Below are 23159 nucleotides of genomic sequence, written 5' to 3'. Positions count from 1 at the left end.
GATTTTGAATAAGTTTCACATAGATTGTGGGGGCATTAAAAAATAATTTTCTTCCCACTTTCTAATTGCTTCTAACTGGGCTAATAATCAAATTAACAGACATATATTAACAGAAGAAAATAAAATTTTAATACGTGTGCATGCGGAATTCATATAAGTGTGAAAATTACAAAGATTGTGGCAAAATGAGGTATATGTGTCATTTTGAACAAAGGAGAAAGGGGAGGAGCTTGAGATTTCAAAGGAGAAATAGGCAAACTCATAGGTAGCTGAGACAGTGACAAAAAATTATTGATAGGCAACTCAGAAAAAAAATGGGACAGAGGGAAATTTAGTGAACAGATATTTGCATGGTTCCCTCCTGACTATCATAATTCATATGTGCTAAAGTGAATATGCTCAGGTGATTATGCTAGGGTTCCCTTCCTGAATAAGCTTTTTCTATCTGAATCTCTAAGAAGAAAAGAGGGAGGTAAAAGAAAAACAAAACAAACCAACAAAAACACTCTTCCTAAGTTTGTTGGGCTTTAATTGATTTCAGTTTGAAATAATTTGAGACCACCCACAAAGAACATCCTTTTAAAATAAGGTAATTCAACTAAAAGGGGTTAAATCATGACTTAGACAATTGCATTAAGTTAATATAGAAAAAAGTGACAAATTAGTATGTTAATTTGACATATGGTCCAATGAAAATAATTCCTGATGGCATTTTAGTACTTAAATGGATTTCTTAGTCCACAACATTAGTAGTCATTTATAACAGTTGAAATGAAATTATGGATTTCTTTAGGGTTTCTACCCCAAAGCAGTAAGTAGTAGCATAATATTATATATCCATAGAGATAAAAATTATACAAAGCCTGGTAAACAAAAATATTGTTTTGAAAGAAAGAAGGTAAGCTAGGATAAAGTGTATAGCATTCTAACTGGTAGTGTATACATTATTTCAATTACTCATTTTACCTTAAGATAAATAAATGTGAGCACTTCCTGTTCTTTATTATTATGTTAACCTAGTAATGGTCATTCAGTAAAAATGAAATGACCGCCTTTGTTACCTGATCGTATGGCAAGTATTAGAAGTACAATATAATAAATCCATCATCTGCTGTAAATCACTAGGTTTCCTACAAGTCAATTCACAGATGTAAGAAATGTAAGTAGCCACATTAATATTTCTGTTGATAGGTCAGTTTTATCTAAGTATTATGTAGCCAAGTGATAATCAGTTATAAGAATAAACCTATTTAAAGAACATTTTCTTTGTAACAATAAAACTGCAACCAACCCCACTTGATTTAATTTGATAAAAAATGTATTTATACACAAATATATAAATTAAATGTAAAACTATAAAGATAAATGTTAAGATGTTTAAATAACATTTTATTATTAATGATAGGTACTATGTAAAGTAATTACAGGGTTTATTTACACAGATGGTTCTATTAAAATAGGAATAACTATACTAAATGATATGGGTATAAATTTTCATCCAAAATGAGCTGAGTCATTATATTTCCAAGTTTATAATTATAAATATATTATCATTTTACTGTACTGAAGCTAAGTGTCTCATATTTTTAGTACAAATATTGTAAATCTCTATGCTTGCTGACGTGAATAACATAGAGTCTCATAGTCCCATTTTAAAGTAAAATGCTTAGTTATAACTAATAAACATATAATGAAAATTTTTATAATTTCTATTGTTGTAATTCTCTTCATTTCACCTTCACAAATATTTTTAATCTATGTCAACAGAAGCACAAGTGTTTCCACATTTATTTCACTAACATTGATTTTTTTTTACCCCATTTTGGCAAGTCAATAATTTTGCATTATGAATTTAAATTAAGGATTCACACAAGGTTTAAGTTCATGCACCCTCGTTTTAAAATATAATCCTTTATGTTAAAATTCAGATTTAACGTGCTCAGTTCAATATCTTAAAGATTAGACTACCTTCTGTAATGTCTGCTCCGACATTTCTTTCCCATTCTTCTCTGGAGTACTCTTCTTGACCCCATCATCTTCACCATGTCTAAAGACTTGTTCTGGTAAAGAATAAATAATATATTATAGCACCTTATTCACTATTAAACCCCTGTCCTGTAATTTTAAGGAAAAGAGTTCTACAGTTTTTCAATTAGGAATAGTATAGTTTATTGTCAAGTATATCGCCAATAAATAAATGCTGACCTTAATATTTCAGTCACATAATTATGTATCTTTCTAGTGTCAATTTTTTTTTTTTTTGCAGTGTAAGATTTTCAAATGTACAACAGATCTGCAGGTTAACAATGCTGTACTTTTATTCCGATTTTCATTCTTTTGTAGGCTATTCCCCCTTTGCCTTAAAAGCGGAATTCATGGCCTTTTTATCTACACAAGTCACTACTGTTTTGTTCTCTGGATCTTGTTCCCTGCCAGGAGGATCAGAGTGATTGCTGAACAAAGCAAACAGTAACAGAATTAGGGTGGACTAAAACTGTAACATGCCCTACCACCCCTTTTTTTCCAAGTAAAAGATCATGTATTTGGCAGAGTAAATTATAAATACCACATTTACAGAAAAACTATGACTTTATAACAAATAAAAATCCATGTAATGGATTGAGTTATTTCTAGAAATCATTCCTATACTCGCCATGCATTTGACTGTGAAACCTTTTCAATCAACAAAAATATATAAGCAACATGGTAACTTTAATAAAAATCATAAAACTTCAGTTGATATTATTAAAATTGAAATGCATTAAAACCTATAAATAGATTTTTTGTTATCAGATAAATTACTATAACACATTTAACTAACATTTTCTTACTGAACTATTTTTGGGATAAAATATTTCTCAAAGAATAAAAACGGGGACAGAAAAAGAATACATAAACCTAAAACAATATACATATCTGTGTTACACAGAAATGATTTTGCTTTAAAGTCTGCATGGCTGCTACAGGTCAGTGTAAAACTTTGATTTATCAACAAAGGAAAAAGAAAACAATATCATTCTCTATAGAGTAGAAATCCTCTTGGTATAAACAGTGACTAACAAGTTTGTTAGAGTGAATTAGGCATTTCTTTTGTCTTTGAAACATGACATATCCAATTAAAACTTCTGTACTTATGAAATAAATAGAACACTATCCTAAGGAAAATAAAAGCTAGAATAGGTAGAATTTGCCATCTGGGGAATATGTACCTTTACCTTGATAATAATCTATTGGTTCCCAAGTTTCTTTTTCTAGTCCCATAACACCATGGTGCTGAATTCATTTACAACACTCTTTCAGGAATATAAAAATAATATGTAAATACTATTCATCTGTTCTAGTCATTTAAATATCTGCTAGAGTTCTAAGTGTGACATTTACTGTCAAGAATATCAAAAAAATAGTTCTATACTCAAAGAACATAGAGTGCTAATAATGATTAAATAACTCCATTAAAATAAAGGCTGGAGATTGACTTAAAAATAAATTTGGTTGTTCCTATGTGCTCCTGGGTATGAGTAAGCCCACTGGTGGTCTGGCTGACCATGTTCACTTATTGTTGTCTGCTAAAAAGTTTATTTCTTGCATTCATGGGTTTTATAGAGAATACTCAAGTAGCTTAGCCCAGGCATGGAGAAATGCAAGAAACCAACACTGTGCCCCTTGATTCTTTTTCCTGTCAAGGATCTCATGATTTGGAAAATGAACAAAGAGGAGTAGTTAGAAATATATACTTCAATTTTTTCTCCTAAAGTGGAAATCACCTTACTGGAGACTTATTTTTTAAATTTTATTCTATATGTTTTCCTTTTATTATTACTACTATAAAAATACATTCTGATTTATATTATTTTTTTAAGGATATCCATCTTGCTCCACTTTCTCTGTTTTTAACTTTTAGATTTACTTATTCATAGTTGTTTAAATTTATTTTATTCCAGCTAGTATGTTTTTTCTTTTCTCTTAATTCTTTTGGATTACATTAAAAATTAATCTAAATTGATCTGGTCAAGATGGTGGTAAATGTATTACTCACATCCTCCCACAACCACATCAAAATTACAACTCAACTACAGACCAACCATCATTCAGAACTGCCTCAGGTCTAGCTAAACAGAAGTCCTAAACTAAATATATAAAAAAGAAGCTACATCGAGACTCATAGGAGGGGTTCAGAAGACTCTGAATAGGCTGGTCCCACATCAGGTGTGGTGATTAAAAATGAGGAGGGATATTTCAGCTGCAGAGGTTCTCCTGAGCAGTAAGGGGTCAGAGCCCTGCACCAAACTCCCAACCCAGGGTTCCAGTGCCAGGAAGAGAAGTCCCCATAACCTCTGACTGTGAAAATCAGTGGAGATTGTGGCTGAGTGTGAGGAAGAGCTGCTCAAGTCCCAGGAATTGCTCTTAAAGGGCCCATGTACAGATGTACTGGGACTTACTTGCTCTGAGCTCCAGCGCTGGGGCAGCAGCTCAAAAGGTGCCAGGGATATACTGGGAGGAACTGAGTTGTTTGGCTTTGGGGCAACAGCTGAAGGGGTAGCTTTCTCCCACTGATTCTGTGGGGTTGACCCCTGTAAAGCAGCTCCTCCACTGTAGTCAAGCCTGTCTTCATAGCCCATCAGACTGTGGTAAATCCCTCCCATTGGTGTGTCAACAGCAATCAAAGCTCAACTACAACAGGAAGATGTACACAGCCTACACAAGGGGCACATCTGAAACACCCAGCTCAGGTTACCAAGGAGGCCCTTCAGAACACCTACTACACAAGGCCACTCGACCAAGGCTGAGAGACATAACAGTTCTACTCTCTACATAGCAATAAATACAGGGAGGCAGCCAAAGTGAGGAGACAAAGAAGCATGTCCCAAATAAAGAACAGAACAAAATTCCAGACAAAGAACTAAATAAAATAGAGACAGGCAATCTCCCAGATGCAGAGTTCAAATCACTGGTTACAAAGATGCTTAATAAACTTATGGGAAGTGTAGAGAAACTAAGTAAGAACTTCAACAAAAAGATATAAAACATAAAATGAACATAGAAAACATAAAAAAGAACCAGTCAGAAATCAAGAATACAATAAATAAAATGAAGAATACATTACAGGGAATCTATAGTAGATGAAGCAGAAAATCAAATCTGTGATATGGAAGTAAGGAAGCAAAAAACACCCAATCAGACCAGCAAAAGAAAAGAATCCAAAAAAATAAGGACAGTACCTGCTGGGACAACTTCAAGTGTACTAACATTCACATCATGGGGTACCAGATAAGATAAGAGAGACCAAGGGATTGAAAACCTATTTAAAAAAAATAATGATGGAAAACTTCCCTAGCCTGGTGAAGGAAATAGACATATAAGTTCAGGAAGGTCAAAGAGTCCTATAAAAGATGAAGTCACACAAAGACACATTATAATTAAAATGTCAAAGGTTAAAGACAAAGAGAATCTTAAAAACAGCAAGAGAAAAAATGTTAGTTACCTACAAGGGAACTCCCATAAGACTGTCAGATGATTTCTCAGTAGAAACTTTGAAGGCCAGAAGAAATTGGCACAAAATATTCAAAATGATAAAAAGCAAGCACCTAAAACCAAGACTACTCTATCCAGCAAGGCTATAATTTTCAATTGCAGGACAGATTAAAGAGCTTCCCAGACAAGAAATAGCTAAAGGAGTTTATCACTACCAAATTGGTATTACAAGAAATGTTAAAGGGTCTTCTTTAAGAAAAAGAAGAAAAACAAAAGATCAAAATTATGAATAATAAAATGGTAATAAATACATATTGATCAATAATTACTTTAAATGCAAATGGATTACATGTTCCAATCACAAACACACAGGGGCTGAATGGATAATATAACAAGATCTTACATATGCTGTCTGCAAGAGACTCATTTCAGATCAAAAGACACACACAGATTGAAAGGAATTGGAAAAATGAATTTCATGGGTCTCTGCTAACTCTGGGCAGTTTGTAACATAATTGAATTGAATTAAAATGTAGGATATTGAGTTGGTGTTCAGAAAATCAGAGAAATGGTTGTTAGGTAGAGGAAAACATTCACACATTCTCTATCAGAAAAGTTGTGAATAAAAACTCATAATACTGTTTTTGATAAATAAATTGGGATATATGTGTGTGTGTGTATATATACATATATACATATACATATACATATACATATACATATACATATACATATACATATATACTAGAGGCCCGGTGCACTAAATTCGTGCACGGGAAGGGGGGGGCATGTGTGTCCCTCAGCCCAGCCTGCACCCTCTCCAATCTGGGATTCCTCGAGGGATGTAGGCAGTCGGACATCCCTCTCACAATCCAGGACTGCTGGCTCCCAACCGTTCGCCTGCCTGCCTGCCTGATTGCCCCTAACCGCTTCTGCCTGCCAGCCTGATCACCCCCTAACCACTCCCCTGCCAGCCTGATCGACACCTAACTGCCCCCTGCTGGCCTGATTGCCCCTAACTGCCCTCCCCTGCCAGCCTGGTCACCCCTAACTGTCCTCCCCTGCAGGCCTGATCCCCCCCAACTGCCCTTCCCTGCTGGCCCAGTAACCCCTAACTGCCCTCCCTTGCCAGCCTGGTCGCCCCTAACTGCCCTACCCTACAGGCCTGGTCACCCCTAACTGTCCTCCCCTGCAGGCCTGGTCACCCCCAACTGCCCTCCCTGCAGGCCCGGTCACCCCTAACTACCCTCCCCTGCCAGCTCGATTGCCCCCAACTGCTCTCCCCTGCAGGCCTGGTCCCCCCCAACTGTCCTCCCCTGCAGACCTGGTCCCCCCAACTGTCCTCCCCTGCAGGCCTAGGTCCCCCCCAACTGTCCTCCCCTGCAGGCCTGGTCTCCCCCAACTGCCCTCCTCTGCCGGCCCGGTCACCCCTAACTGCCCTCCCCTGCAGGCCTGGTCCCACCCAACTGCCCTAACTTGCAGGCCTGATCGCCCCCAACTGCCCTCCCCTGCAGGCCAACTTGTGGAAGTCATCTTGTGACCATATGGGGGCAGACATCTTTGACTACATGTGGGCAGTCATCTTGTGTGTTGGAGTGATGGTCAATTTACATATTACTCTTTCATACTAGAGGCCCGGTGAACAAAATTCGTGCACGGGGGAGTGTGTCCCTCAGCCCAGCCTGCACCCTCTCCAATCTGGGACCCCTTGAGGGATGTCCGACTGCCCATTTAGGCCCAATCTGGTGGGATTGGGCCTAAACGGGAAGTCAGACATCCCTCTCACAATCCAGGACTACTGGCTCCCAACCCCTCGCCACCTGCCTGCCTGATTGCCCTTAACTGCTTCTGCCTACCAGACTGATCACCCCCTAACCACACCCCTGCCAGCCTGATCAATGTCTAACTGCTCCCCTGCTGGCCCATTTGCCCCTAACTGCCCTCCCCTGCCAGCCTGGTCAGCCCTAACTGCTCTCCCCTGCAGTCCTGGTCACCCCCAACTACCCTCTCCTGCAGGCCTGCCCCCCCCCAACTGCTCTCCACTGAAGGCCTGGTCCCCCCAAAATACCATCCCCTGCAGGGCTGGTCCCCCCAACTGCCCTCCCCTGCAGGCCTGTTCCCCCCAACTTCCCTCCCCTGCAGGCCTGGTCCCCCTCAACTGCTCTCCCCTGCCAGCCATCTTGTGGTGGCCATCTTTTGTCCACATGGGGGCAGCCATCTTTGACCACATGGGGGCAGCCATCTTGTGTGTTGGAGTGATGGTCAATTTGTATATTACTCTTTTATTAGATAGGATATCTCCTACCTAATAAAGGAGTAATATGCAAATTGACCATCACTCCAGCACACCCACAAGCCATGCCCACCAGACAATCAGGAGCAAGTATGCAAATTAACCCAACCAAGATGGCTGTAGCCACGGAGCGAGCAGGAGGCTTGGGTTTCCCCAGCAATGGAGGAAGCCAAGCTTTCCACACACCCTGGCCGGCCCAGGCCTCCACTCAAGGCTACAAAGTTTCAATTATAGAAGATAAATAAATCCTAGGTACCAGGGCCTCTGCTTGGGTCGCCGGAGGGCGTGGCTGGCCTGCATACAACCACAGGCCCCTCACCCAGGCCGTCCCACACCCCAAGGGAACCCCCACCCTGATCTGGGATACCCTTCAGGGCAAACCAGCTGGCCCCCACCTGTGCACCAGGCCTCTATCCTAGCTAATAAATGAGTAATATGCAAATTGACTGTCACTCCAACACACAAGATGGCTGCCCCCATGTGGACACAAGATGGCCACCACAAGATGGCCAGCAGGGGAGGGCAGTGTGGGCGATCAGGCCAGCAGGGGAGGGCAGTTGGGAGGGGCCAGGCCTACAAGGGAGGGCAGTTGGGGGCAATCAAGCCTGCAGGGGAGGGCAATTAGGGGTGAACAGGCCAGTAGAGGAGGGAAGTTGGGGGTGATCAGGCCTGCAGGGAAGGGCAGTTGCGGGGGGACCCAGGCCTGCAGGGGAGAGCAGTTGGGGGGGGGGGGGACCAGGCCTGCAGGGGAGGGCAGTTAGGGGTGACCAGGCCTGAAGGGGAGGGCAGTTAAGGGCAAACAGGCTGGCAGGGGAGCAGTTAGGCATCAATCAGGCTGGCAGGGGAGTGGTTAGGGGGTGACCAGGCTGGCAGGCAGAAGTGGTTAGGGGCAATCAGGAAGGCAGGCAGGCGAGCAGTTGGGAGCCAGCAGTCCTGGAATGTGAGAGGGATGTCTGACTGCCCGTTTAGGCCCGATTCTACTGGGATCAGACTTAAACGGTCAGTTGGACATCCCTCGAGGGATCCCAGATTGGAGAGGGTGCAGGCTGGGCTGAGGGACACACACCCCTGTGCACGAATTTTGTGCACCAGGCCTCTAGTATGTGTATGTGTATGTGTGTGTGTGTGTGTGTGTGTGTGTGTGTGTGTGTGTGTGTGTGTATGTATGTGTGTGTGGCTACAAGCCACAACTATTCTGCAAGGACAATGAAAGCATAGATGGTTCATGAATTACAATGATGGTTTTACTTGATTTTTCAACTTTTGATTTGCTGAAGCCACATGCATTCAGCAGAAATTGAACTTCAAATTTTTAATTTTGATCTTTTCCTGGGCTAGCAATATGCAGCATGATATTCTCTTCTGATGCTGGATAATGACAGTGAGCTGTTGCCCCCAGTAAGGCACACATCATAAGGGTAAACAACTGGTACTCTGTACTGTACTGTGTTGCCAATGTTTTTTGGATATTGTGTTCTAAGCACATTTTAGGCAGATTAGGCTAAGCCATGATTTCTGGTAGGTTAGGTGCATTTTCAACTTAATTTTCAACATGTCTTAATACTTTCAACTGTCTTTTTCTAAAAAGAGAGCTAAGAGAATAGGAGAATCGGTAGCAGTTTTGTGTGTAGGAGTTGTTGGTTTTTTGTTTTGCTTTTTCTTCACTGTAAACTACATCCAATAAAGAAGCTTCTTTGCCTTAAAAATAGAATGTATTTAACCAAGGCTCCTCAATGCTATTAATTTATGAGGGTGGGTTAGAAAGATTTGAATATGCTATCACTAATTCATCCAGCTAGCTAGGATGCCATGAGTAGCACCCTCTTATTACTTTTATGCTACTCCTTCAACTAATCATTTTTAAATATTTTAAATAACGGATTTTCCATATTCAAGTGTTTTATTACATCTTAATTATTATTTTTACATTTAAATTAATTAGCTTAATGAAGTTTAACATTTTTCAAATGTTTATCTAAAGTTCAACAACAGTTCCTTTACTTTAGCATGTTTGTTTTTATTTGATTGATCCAAAATAAAATATATGCAAATATCTCTTCCTAGAAAGAGCATATATTATGATTCATTTTATGTAATTTCTCTAACTAGACTTATTTCTATATTAGTATGAAGAGATTTTTTGATTTGATAATCTATATATATAAAACCCAGCGACCAGAACAATCCCGGGTCCGGGTGAGGCCGTGCACCCCTGGATCCGGGTGAGGCTGGGTCCCAGGTCCGGGTGAGACTGCGCGCCCCAGGTCCGGGCGAGACCACGCGCCCCTGGGTCCGGGTGAAGCTGGATCCCGGGTCTGGGTGAGGCTGTGCGCCCCTGGATCCGGGTGGGGCTAGGTCCCGGGTCTGGGTGAGGCCGCGCCCCTGGGTCCGGGAGAGGCCACGCGCCCCTGGGTCCGGGTGAGGCCACGCACCCCTGGGTCCGGGTGAAGCTGGATCCCGGGTCCGGGTGAGGCCGTGCGCCCCTGGATCCGGGTGAGGCTGGGTCCCAGGTCCGGGTGAGGCCACACCCCTGGGTCCGGGAGAGGCCACGTGCCCCTGGGTCCGGGTATAGCTGAATCCCGGGTCCGGGTGAGGCCGTGCGCCCCTGGATCCGGGTGAGGCTGGGTCCCGGGTCCGGGCGAGGCCGCGAGCCCCTGGGTCCGGGTGAAGCTGGATCCTGGGTCCGGGTGAGGCCATGCGCCCCTGGATCCGGGTGAAGCCGCGCCCCTGGGTCCGGGCGAGACCAAACCAGAGGGAGTCGGACCTGCATTACCAGCATTTGTCTACCATCCAGAGCTGAAAAGTCAGTGCCGACATGTACACATAAGGAACTTTTGGACATTGAAATTGGGTCTCAAAAGAACTGTTGGTCCAGAAAGAAACTTACTACAGACTGATTCATTTGCCTGTCAGCATAACTATTATTGCTTGTCTCACATTCGGTTCTTATAAGTATATTTCTAGTAACACATGATCTTACTCATCTAGGGGAAATGATGAACAACATAGACTGATGAACAAGAACAGACCCAGAAACAAGGAGGCATCAATCTGACTGTCGGGCCTCAGAGGGAGGGTAGAGGAGGGTGGGGGTAGTGGGGCGAGATCAACCAAAGGACTGTGTGCATGCATACAAGCCTAACCAATGGTTAAGGACAACAGGGGGGGTGGGTGGGGGATGGGAATGGGGGGATGAGGACAAATATGTTACACCTTAATCAATAAAGAAATAAAAAAAATAAAATAAAACCCAGCGACCAGAACAGCAGAATGACCAGAACGACTGGAATGACCTGTGGCTATGACGTGCACTGCAGCAGCCAACCAGACTGATCTGGGCCCCAATTGCGCCCCCCCCCCCCCCGGCCCGGCCCCCAATCAGCCCACAAAAGCCTGATCGGGGGAGAGGCTGGCTGCCAACCACCCGCGGCCCCTCTCCCCGCCGGTCCAGCCCGATGGGCCCCCATCGGGGTGGACGGCCGGACCCTACCCATGCACAAATTCGTGCACTGGGCCTCTAGTTATTTAATACTGAAATTCTGATTTTTAAGTGTTTGTAAATTAGTTTTTTTCTTTGTTTTTTTTTCCTTTTTATATTTTCTCATTGCTTGAATGCTTTTAAAAATGTATAATTTAAAAAATATGTGTAGTTTTTCCAAAAACTACAGAGGTATTATTTTTAGGAAGTAAACAAAGGTTAAAGTATTAGAGTATTCCAATAGTTAAGGGAAAAAATAGAAATAAGTTCTAGTAGAAGACTGAAAAGATACAGGAAAGAGAAGTAGAAGGTAAAACAGGGGGAAAACCAATGTTTCAGAAATCAATTAAGGAGTAAGCTTAAAATATGATATAAATCAATGGTGTAAAATAAAGGGGTTCAAATATTGAGCCTGACAAGTCACTGGTGAGAGCAATTGGAACAACAATAATTGGTACAATAGTCAGATAAATGGCACATGAAAATTTAATTATTAAGTATAAATTAGTAAGTATACATTGTCAATCCTAAAACATATACTGGTAACAATTAAGCTGTAGCAAGGTTAAATAAAAAGAAATCCTGTAAAATCAACCTTATTTACTTTTTTTCTAATAAGGTACTAAAGCATGGATTGAAGTCTTTAGTAAATATAGTTATCTTGATTTTAACAAAGGAATAAATTTGCATTGGAATGGATACATTCTTTCTTACAAAACACATTTAGGCTATTTGGCAGGCTGGTTGCAGAATTGCAGATACCCCAGTTTCATTTTAACTCTAAAATTTTGATTCTAGACAATAGATAAGAACTAAACAATTTCCCCAAAAAAGTATGTCAAACAAAAATAATGATATTGAGTAGACTAACTCTATATTATCTATAAAACTTTAAACAAAAGATAACTAATAAAACTTTATCAATGACTAATAAAAACAAATTGTGTTTTCTCCTTATAAAATGTCTTACTTGAACTTTTAATAAATTAAAAGCTTACTGACTTTTAGGTGTTCTATTTCATTTTCTCATGAGAAGTGATGTTAATGAAATACCAATCAGTAAAGCCATGGGAAAGGGGTGAAATGTAAGATTCTTAGACGAAATTTAAAATAGAACATCACGAACTAGAAATTTTAAAATGCCTACATTAAGTATTTATTCTCACAAAAAATTTACCTTCTTTTTTCTCTGCTATCCATGTATTCAATTCTTGTATTGTTGCTTTGTCAATAGATATATGCACTTTAAGTTTATCCAATTCTTCCTGAAGATTCATCCTATGAAAATTAACATAAGTAATTATTTAAATGAATAATGTAACAAACAAATAAAGGCAGCAGGTTATTTAAAAATATATGAACTAGACTATAGTAAAATAGAAGCAAAAATATATTAACATTAGCCGAAACCGGTTTGGCTCAGTGGATAGAGCATCGGCCTGTGGACTGAAAGGTCCCGAGTTCGATTCCGGTCAAGGGCATGTATCTTGGTTGCGGGCACATCCCCAGTGGGGGGTGTGCAGGAGGCAGCTGATCGATGTTTCTCTCTCATCGATGTTTCTAACTCTCTATCCTTCTCCTTTCCTCTCTGTAAAAAATCAATAAAATATATTTAAAAAAAATATATATTAACATTAACAAATCCTAACAATTATAATAGTATTTTAATGAGGACCTGAAAATTTAAAAATTGTAAGTGATTTTTAACTTAACCTAAGTGAATATGTTAAATACTTAAAAAATAGACTATATGATTTTTAAAAATCATATATTGAGTTATCTGATCACTTCCTAACACTCGATATGCTATGTATAACATAATAAAAATGTTAATTTATACCACTGAAAGCAAAGATAGTAAATCTCTAGATGCCAAGACAAAGAATCCTTACTAGTAAAATGGAATTGACATTCCATCATGAGAGAGCTGGATCAAGTACTGCCCATGGAGACCTCAGACCTTGAGTCCTGAGTGGGGATGGAAGCTTATGCACAAGGCCCTTCATGACTGATAGATAAACCTGGGCTAACTGCAGAAAGCTGGGAGACATAATATTTCTGAATAAAAACCTGAATACCAGAGCCTGTCTGGTTAGAGTTCTATACAAAAGAGACTTCCTGTTCCAGTCTGAGGGCAGGACAGAGTGAACCATGTGAGATCAGAATGCTAAGTCTCAAATTTGGGCCATATATATTTGCAGAGACCTGGCAAATAAATAGTGTAAAAATGAGTTTATGGCCAGTGTACACTGGAGAGTTCACAATCATCTAATAAGACAGGCTTCCACAATTGAAAGAAAGGATAGGAGAAACACCACCACAAAAAATAATTCTCAAAGAAGTCAAGTTTGCAGATAAGAATAAACATATAAATAATTTCAAAGCCATGAAAGACAGTCTACATATCACCACTGCTAAAATCGGTGAAGAAACAACAAGAAAATAGATATAATAGAACAATTAAAAATAATTTTTTATTTAAATTAGAGTTTTTAAAATGTTGAAAAAAAGAAAAAGAGGTGACAAACATATTAAAAAGATCAGGGATTTATGGAACAAAAAGAGACAAAAAATAAATCTATAAACCTTTATATATAGAAATGCTAAATAAACTAAATTTATAATAATAACATAATTGAAATTTAAAACTCAGTGGATGGATTAAATAGCACATAGACAAAGCTAATGAAAATTGGTAAAATCAAAGACCACACAAAGAAAAGAAAAACAGTAATGATATAAAGTATGTTGGAATTAGAGGTCCAGAAGACACCTAATAGAAATTATTCAAAGAGATATCTGAGAAGATTTGGGGGTAGGGAAACAATATTCCAAAATATGACAACTAAAAATTGAGAACTGAGGAAAAGTATGAATAAACAAATTAAGATTTAAAAAAATGCAAACAGGATAAATAAAACTAATCACACTTAGAAACAGTAAAACTGAAAAAGAGACAATTTTAAAACCCACCAAATTGCAAACAAAAATCAATTAACAACTAAAGAATTTTGGAATGACAACAGACTTCTCATAAACAAGAAAAGCTAGAAGGAAAATAAGTAATATTTTCCACATTCCAAGGTTTACTATTCAGGCATCATAGATGAAAGAGCTATTAACAATATAATTTAAGAAAAAAACTTGAAAGCATTGAATGAAACAAAATAGGCAATGATGATGAAATACATTTGTAAATGTATACATGTAACTAAACAACATTATTATTCAAAGTAATCATAACAATATTGAAGTGAAGGTAGAGATAAAATAAGGTAGAACTGAAGTTCTGAACAACAAAATGATATAAGAACATGGAAAGGATCAGAGTTAAAGCATTTAAAAATCTTTGCATTTATTGTTGTACCAGGATAGAGGTAGTTATGAACTTCAGACTTTGTCAAATAAATGATGTATGCTATAATTTCAAGAAAAAGCATTCAAAGAATGAAAAACAAATATAAAATTTTCAAATGAGAAGAGGTAAAAAAGAGAAATACAGAAAATGTAATCAAATTGAGTTTGGATTAGGTTCCTACTTTGTTTAGCTAAGGACATGGAACAAACTGAAGCAAGATGGCCACACAAAGAAAAAGCAGATGTAGTTCATCTCAATTTAGTTTTCCTTGGCTCTCAAATCACTAACCCAGCAGAACAAAGGGCTACAGTTGTTGGTAATGTTATTTCTTGCTTCTTTATTTTATACTTGCAGCTTATTCTTTTTCACAAAGAACTCACACAATCCCTACTTCTAATAAGAAGTATTTGTAAACATTAGGGGCCACTTATTCTTAAGTCAAACTAAGTTTCAAGAAACCACATCTTACTGGGTGTTTGGAGGAGGGGCTGACAGAGTCAATGCCCAGGCACTCCTGAGCCAGATGAATATTGCCTAACTACAAACAACCCATTTAATCTGAGGTTTCAATTTTATACTCTGTTGAGTCTGAGGACCACAATTCAGAATCTACTACTTACTGGACAAATTATATGAAATGACTATATTTAAATGCTGGACAATAAGCAGCAGAGAACTATAATCTCTGAGGGATACAAAATCAACAAAGAGTGAAACCAAGGGTCCTTATAACTGATTAAATTTTAAATCCTAGCTCTAGAAATTATCCCCCACCCAGACTTTTGCCCAGATAATCAGCAACTCCTGAGGCAGCAGGAGAGAGTAAACCCAGACATGAGTAAGGGTCACATGGTCCAGACCTCTAGCAGGCTAGAATGAACATCTTGACTTAAATTATGTTTCAGTTCCTGAGCCGTAAAGTGGAATGACCCCCTGGTTACTTTCCCATAAGACTGTTAGCATAGGTAGCAAGCTAGGTATTAACAAAAAAGAATGGAGCTAGTCATCTAATTAAATGGGATTAACTAGGAAGCTACAGCTTCATAGACACCCCAGGGGACAACCACATCCTCTGCCAAAGGGACTAAAGTCCCTGAGTATGCAGAAGCAGGCAGGAGTGAACAGCTTTCCAATCTCCCCAGCAAACAACCAATCTGGTCCTGCAAACCAGGAGGCGGGAGTGGAACCAGCCATGGGGGAAATTCCTTTGCTGGGCACATGCACAGTAGAAGCCATGATGGGCAGGGGAGGTCCTTCCACTAAGCTTATATGCAGTACAAGTCAGATGACAAAACAGAACTTTGAGGCATGCACATTAGAAGCCAAAATTGGGATCAAAAAGGGGAGAAGATTAGCCTGAAAAAAAAATCAGATAGGATAAGGGCATGGAACCCCAGAAGATCCAGGAAAGAGACTGGGTAGGGGGAGGGGCCAGCACAAGCCAGGGAAGAAAAAGGACAGAGATTAGATAGTTTGAAAGAAAACCAACTCTCTCCTTAGGCCAATGTAATATAATCAAAGCTTGAGGGACTCTCCATAGCAGCCACAGGGCCTGGGTGTGGCAGCCAAGTAGGATGCACAGCACCGAAAGCTGGACAGATGGGAACAGAGACTGTGCTGAACTACTAGAGCCTTGGATGTGAGGCTAATGGCAAGGGAGATCTGGCTTCTGGTCTCTTCCTGGTTTTGGTGCAGTCCCAGAGGCTGGACTTCTGCAGCAAGACTGAGCTGAGCCACCTGGCCATGGATGAGACATCAGGAACCTGGGGGCAGTCCTCTGTTTTTGCTGTAATAAATCTTGTCACTACACCTCATCCTCCTCTGCATGTATCTTTGAAATGCATTTCCTATTTGCCCCAGTAACAACGAGACACAGGGATGCTGGCAAAGACCTGAAGAAATGATTTATTATACACATCCAACCCAGTGTCTCGTGATTTTTGCCCTATATAACCTGTAATCTACATGCCATTGGGGAGTTGGTTTAGTTAGAGTACTAGCTCTCTATCTCCATATTGACCAATTCAATATTAAACTACTTTTTTTTTTTTTTCAATACTGCAAACTCCTGTTTGTGCATTTCTTTGGGCCAGTACGTCAAAGCAGGCAGAACCAAGGAAAAACATTGGGATTCCATTAACAAGAGAACCCTAAAATGTCAGCCCATACTTCTGCTAGGAGACACTCTTCATACCATGATGCAGGGAGAAAGGGGTCACACTAAGTTGAAAGGGAGGAGATTGGAGCCATGGCCGGTATGGCTCAGTTGTTTGAGCAATGTCCTGTGCAATAAAAGGTCACCGGTTCAATTCGCCTGGTCAGGGCACATTCCCAGGTTGTGGTTCCATCCTTAGATGGGGTGCATAAGGAAGACAACTGGTTGATGTTTCTCTCTCACACTGATCTCTCGATCTCTCTCTCTCTCTCTCTCTCCCTCTCTATCTAAAATCAATTAAAACATATTTTTAAAAAGAGAGATTAGAGTTTTGGAAAGCTGAAATGGCTAGAATTTGTGAAGCACCGTACCCAGAGAGGAGGAAGCTACAAAGAAAAAGAGCTAAAGAATTCTACATAAGAATTCTTCTGATGATTATTTGTGGTGTCAAACTAAAGTCCTGTGAAGCCTACCTGGAGCCATGTGTTTTGCTCAATATTTTAGTTCCAGGTCCCAGCATATTTAGAATTAGTGAATGAAAGCACAAACAATACAAAGGGTCATACAGATTTGGTTATATGTAACTAATATGATAAATCTCCATAGTTTAAAGGCCTATTTAACATATTGTTTACTTAGCTAAAATTATTTACTTGCTTCCAGGCTCCAATACTTTAACAGTATCTTGAGTGAATTCTAAAAGCCTATCAATAGGTCTTAATTTGCACCATATTCTGAAGCCTTCTACAGATAGATAAAAGGAATATAAAGGACTCTGGTCTTTGGGGCTCTAGATCAGCAATGAATTAGGTTTTGTGCTATCTTGTTCTGAAACTCCCTACACTCTTACCTAAAAATACTTTACAGATGAATTTAGTTCTGAAGACTTTCAATCTCACTGGATGAATTTCTTGTCCCTATTTCTGAATCATAAAGTAACTGAAAGTCAAAGTCTGTTGCCACATAGCCTTGAAATCTATTGCCTCTCAACGGACCCTGATAACTTTTACAACCCTTGATAACTCAGAACTTCTTTGCATTTGGCTTATGATAACCTGTGATGTTACATGGTAGACTGATTTCTCAAAGACAGATATATTTAAATTTTCAACTTATTAGTTCATTTCATTAACTCTTACATGTGATATTGTAGACTGTTTGCCAAAGCCATAAAAATAGTACCTGGGACAACTGGATATTCACATGCAGAAGAATAAACTTGGACCCCTACTTAACACCAAATTTTAAAAAATTAACTAAAAAATAAACTGAAGATCTAACTATGAGTTAAAACTACAAAACAGAAGAAAACATGGATATAAATTTTCATAATCTTTGACTTGCTGATGGCTATATAGATATGATGCCCAAAGCATAAGCAAAAAAAGAAAAAATAAACTGGACTTCATCCAAATTAAAAACTTTTGTGCATAAAAGGACAGTATTACGAAAGAAAAAAACCCTACAGAATGGAAAATAATATTCACAAATGTCTAAGAAAAAGAATATGCAAATAAGACTACAAAAAGATATCAATTCATACTCAATAAGATGGCTATAACTTAAGAGAAAGAAAAAAGAAAATAACAAGTATTAACAAAGATGTGGGGAAAGTGGAGCCTTCCCTTAGTAGACTGCTGGTGGGAATGTAACATAATACAGCCACTATGAAAACAGTTTGGCAGTTCCTCAATAAGTAATTATTTGCACATATTTTGGATTCTCACACGTATTTTCAGGTAAGAACCAAAAGTGAAGCAGAAAGAGAGAAAAATAATGTGGGGCTGAGAAAAACATTTAAAGAAACAATGACCAAAATTTCCCAAACTTGACAATAGGTACAAACCTAGAAATTTAAGAAGTTGTGAGAATCCCAAACGGGATAAACCCAAAGAAATCCATGCCAACACATGTCACAATTAAAACTGTGAAAAGTAAAGAAAAAGGTACAATGATTGAAAGCAGCTAGAGAGTATGTATTACATATAGAATTACAATGATTCAAATAACAATATATTTTCCATAAGAAACTATGGAGACCAGAAGGAACTGATATATTTTTAAAGTGCTGAAGACAAGAATTGGTAACCAGGAATTCTCTGTTCAGTGAAAATAACCTTCAGGAATGAAGGTAAAATGGAGACATTTTAGAAAAGGAAAACGGAGAATTTGTTGCTAGCTAACACACCCTAAATAAAAGTCTAAAGAAAATCTCTTCAAACAGAATTAAAAATATGATTTTTAAAAATGGAAGTTCAGAAGTGAAGAAATAACAGTGGAAAGAAGAAAATGATCTCTATTATATTTATCTGTAATATTATAGGCTATCCTTCTCTTGAAGTTTTAAAATTATGTTTGAAAATTGAAGCAAAAATTATAACATCTAAATAGTTTTTCAATGTATTTAGAGAAAATATTTAAGACAAGTATATAATAAAGGGTGGAGCACACAGGGACAAATATAAAATTAAGGTTTCTACATTTCACCTGAAATGGTAAAATGTTGATACCAGTAGACCGTAATGTTATGTATACATAACACTTAGAGCAAACATTGAAAAACTAACTCAAAGAGATATACTCAAAAACTCTATAGATAAATAAAAAGGTAATACTAAAAAAATGTTCAAGTAACACAATGGAAAGAAGGGAAAGGGAAACAGAGGAAACAAACAAAATAATAACATGGCAAAGTTACCTCTAATATATTAACAATTGTTTATAATAAAAGGATAATATGCAAATTGTCCCCTCAACCAGGAGTTTGACCGGGGTTGGGGCCGACCCACCAACAACCCATGGCCCCTCCCCCCCACCGGCCCCACCCCATCGGCCCCTACGGGGATGGGCCAGCTAGACCCGACCTGTGCACGAATTCGTGCACCAGGTCTCTAGTATAAGATATTATGTCAGCATGCAAAAATGTAAGCTACTCTATATACTAGCAAATAATACCATTTAGAATAGCTCCAAAATGAAAATACTGTTTTTTTCTACTTTTAAAAAAATTTAATAAATTTATTGGGGTGACATTAATTAATAAAATTATATAGGTTTCAAGTGTGCAATTCTATAATACATCATCTCTATATTGTATTGTGCTGTGTTCACCACCCAAAGTCAAGTCTCCTTCTGTCACCATTTATCCCTCTCTTCCTTTTTCTACCTACCCCAACCTCCTTTCCTTCATAATCACCATACTACTGTCTGTGTCTATGAATTGTTTTGTTTTTATTTTGCTTAATCCCTTCACCATTTTTAACATAAATCTAACAAAAGTATTAAACATATAGAATCTACATGATAAAACAATAAAGCATTGATAAAAGAAATCACAGTAAATTAAGAAACATGCCATATTTATGAAATAGAAGACTCAACATAGTTAATACGTCAATTCTCTACAAGCTGGTCAATAGATTTAGCACAATTTAAATCAAGATTCCGACATTGTTTTGATAGCTGCAGCTATTTTTCCTTACCTATTTTTGTAGCTAAAACTTATATGGAAAAGGAAAGAAAAGCCATAACAATTCTGAAAAAGAATAAAGCTATTTGACTCACACTAAGTTTAAGACTCCTCAGAAAGCTACAGTAATCAAGACAGTGTGGTGTTCACTAAAGTTTAGGGATTCAGATTAATGGAAATAAATAAAATTTGCAATAGGCTGACAGAAAATATATTCAGTTAATATTTGACAGTTACAAAGGCAATTCATTAGAGAAAAGGTAGTCTTTTCAAAAGTGATGTACATACTAATGGACAAAAATTTGCAAAAAATATAAAATAAACTTCAATCTGTAATTTACAACTTATACAAATATTAGCTCAAAATGTATCACAGAGGTAAATATAAAACTTTTCAAAGAAAACGTGGGAGAATATACTTATTACCTCAGGTCAGGAAAATAGTTATTAGAGATAACATCAAAGCTATGATCCATAAAAGAAAAAAATTATTAAGTTGAGCATGAAAATGAAAACTTTTGTCATGTAAAAGACACTGTTAAGAGAATGAAAAGGTAATCTATATTGTGGGAGAAAAAATTTACGAATCACATATTTGATTAAGGACTTATATTAAGACTATATAAAAAAAACCAAGATCATTTAATTGATTTAATAATTATCAGCTCTTAATGAGCAAAAAATTTGAACAGAAACTCATAAAAAAGATATAAAGACAGCACATAAGCATGTGAAAAATTATCAATACCATTAGCCATTCAGGAAATGCAAATTAATATCACAATGAGATACCAATGCACTAAAAAAAAATAATGACAACACTAAATGCTGATGAGGATTAGAGCAACTTGATCCATATGCATCCTGGTGGGAATGAAAAATGGTATAGCCACTCTGGAAAACAGTTTGGAAGTTTCTTATCCTATATAATAAAAGAGTAATATGCAAATTGACTGTCACTCTAAGACACAAGATGGCTGCCCCCATGTGGTCAAAGATGGCTGCCCCCATCTGGACACAAGATGGCAGCCACAAGATGGCCTGCAGGGGAGGGCAGTTGTGGGCAGTTAGGGTTGACCAGGCCAGCAGAGGAGGGCAGTTGGGGGTGACCAGGATGGCAGAGGAGGGCAGTTGGGGGAAACCAGGCCAGCAAGGGAGGGCAGTTGGGGGGGACCCTGGCCTGCAGAGGAGGGCAGTTGGGGGGGGACCCAGTCAGCAGGGTAGGGCAGTTGGGGGGCACCAGGCCTGCAGGGGAGGGCAGTTGGGGAAAAATCAGGCCTGCAGGGAAGGGCAGTTGGGGGGCCGGCCAGGTCTATAGGGGAGGGCAGTTGGGGGGGGGGACCAGGCCTGCAGGGGAGGACAGTTGGGGGGGGACCCAGGCCTGAAGGGGAGGGCAGTTGGGGGGGACCAGGCCTTCAGGGGAGGACAGCTGGGGGGGACCAGGCCTGCAGGGGAGGGCAATTGTGGGCGATCAGTCTAGTAGGGAGGGCAGTTAAGGGTGACCGGGCCAGCAGAGGAGGGCAGTTGGGGGAGACAAGGCCAGCAGGGGAGGGCAGTTGGGGGGGACAAGGCCTGCAGGGGAGGGCAGTTGGGGGGGACTAGGCCTGCAGTGGAGGGCAGTTATGGGGGACCCAGGCCTGCAGGGGAGGACAGTTGGGGGGGACCCAGGCCTGCAGGGGATGGCAGTTGGGGGGGACCAGGCCAGCAGGGAGGGCAGTTGGGAGAGACCAGGCCAGCAGGGGAGGGAAGTTGGGGGGAAGCAGGCCTGCAGGGGAGGGCAGTTGGGGGAGGGGGCCCAGGCCTGCAGGGTAGGGCAGTTAGGGGTGACCAGTCCGGCAGAGGATGGCAGTTGGGGGGGACCAGGCTTGCAGGGGAGGGCAGTTGGGGGGGCAGGCCTGCAGGGGAGGGCAGTTAGGGGTGACCAGGCTAGCAGGGGAGGGCAGCTATGGGTGAGCGGGCCAGCAGGGGAGGGCAGTTGGGGGTGACCAGGCCTGCAGGGGAGGGCAGTTGGGGGGGACCAGGCCTGCAGGGGAGGGCAGTTTTGGGCGATCAGGCCAGCAGGTAGGGCAGTTAAGGGTGACTGGGCCAGCAGAGGAGGGCAGTTGGGAGAGACCAGGCCAGCAGGGGAGGGCAGTTGGGGGGAAGCAGGCCTGCAGGGGAGGGCAGTTGGGGGTGGGGCCCAGGCCTGCAGGGGAGGGCAATTAGGGGTGACCAGTCCAGCAGAGGATGGCAGTTGGGGGTGACCAGGCTTGCAGGGGAGGGCAGTTAGGGGTGACCAGGCTAGCAGGGGAGGGCAGTTATGGGTGAGCAGGCCAGCAGGGGAGGGCAGTTGGGGGTGACCAGGCCTGCAGGGGAGGGCAGTTTGGGGCAATCGGGCTGGCCGGGGAGCAATTAGGCGATGATCAGGCTGGCAGGCAGAAGCGGTTAGGGGCAATCAGGCAGAGATAGGTGAGCGTTTGGGAGCCAGCAGTCCTGGATTGTGAGTGGGATGTCCAACTGCCTGTTTACGCCCGATCCTGGTGGGATCAGGCCTAAACGGGCGGTCAGACATCCCTCAAGGGGTCCCAGATTGGAGAGGGTGCAGGCTGGGCTGAAAGACCCCCCCCACGCACGAATTTCGTGCACCGGGCCTCTAGTAGTTATATATGCACTGACCATATATCAGTAATGCAACTAAGAATATTTCCCTTAAAAAATCAAAAAGTTATTCTCATGCAAAAACCTATATATAGCAGGTCTATTCATAATTTTAAAAAAACAAACAAACAAAAAAAGAAAAACAGGAAAAGACCCAAATGTTCTCCAGGATAGAAATAAATTCACTTTGGAACATCCATACAAGAGAATACCATTTAGCCATAAAAAGGAACAAACTGGATGAACCAATATGAATGAATCTCAAAAGCATTTTGCTGAGTGAAAGAAGCCAGTCTC

The 23159-nt window shown here is 40.3% G+C and overlaps 1 protein-coding gene across 2 annotated transcripts in view; it reads right to left on the bottom strand.

The window, feature by feature from the left end:
- CNTLN (centlein) overlaps positions 1-23159 on the bottom strand; it is a 269920-nt gene that overhangs the window by 86916 nt on the left and 159845 nt on the right. For both annotated transcript variants that reach the window (XM_079789996.1, XM_079789997.1), the window contains exons 13-14: positions 12421-12521; positions 1969-2060 (exon numbers count right to left, since the gene is read on the bottom strand). In XM_079789996.1, the coding sequence (XP_079646122.1) occupies positions 1969-2060; positions 12421-12521 (193 nt within the window). The remainder of the gene's footprint in view (positions 1-1968; positions 2061-12420; positions 12522-23159) is intronic.

Source organism: Cnephaeus nilssonii (assembly GCF_951640355.1).
Source record: "Cnephaeus nilssonii genome assembly, chromosome: 14".
In the NCBI taxonomy this organism is placed as follows: domain Eukaryota; kingdom Metazoa; phylum Chordata; class Mammalia; order Chiroptera; family Vespertilionidae; genus Cnephaeus; species Cnephaeus nilssonii.
Note: the sequence above shows the minus strand (reverse complement) of the source record. Positions and strands in the feature narration are given on the sequence as shown.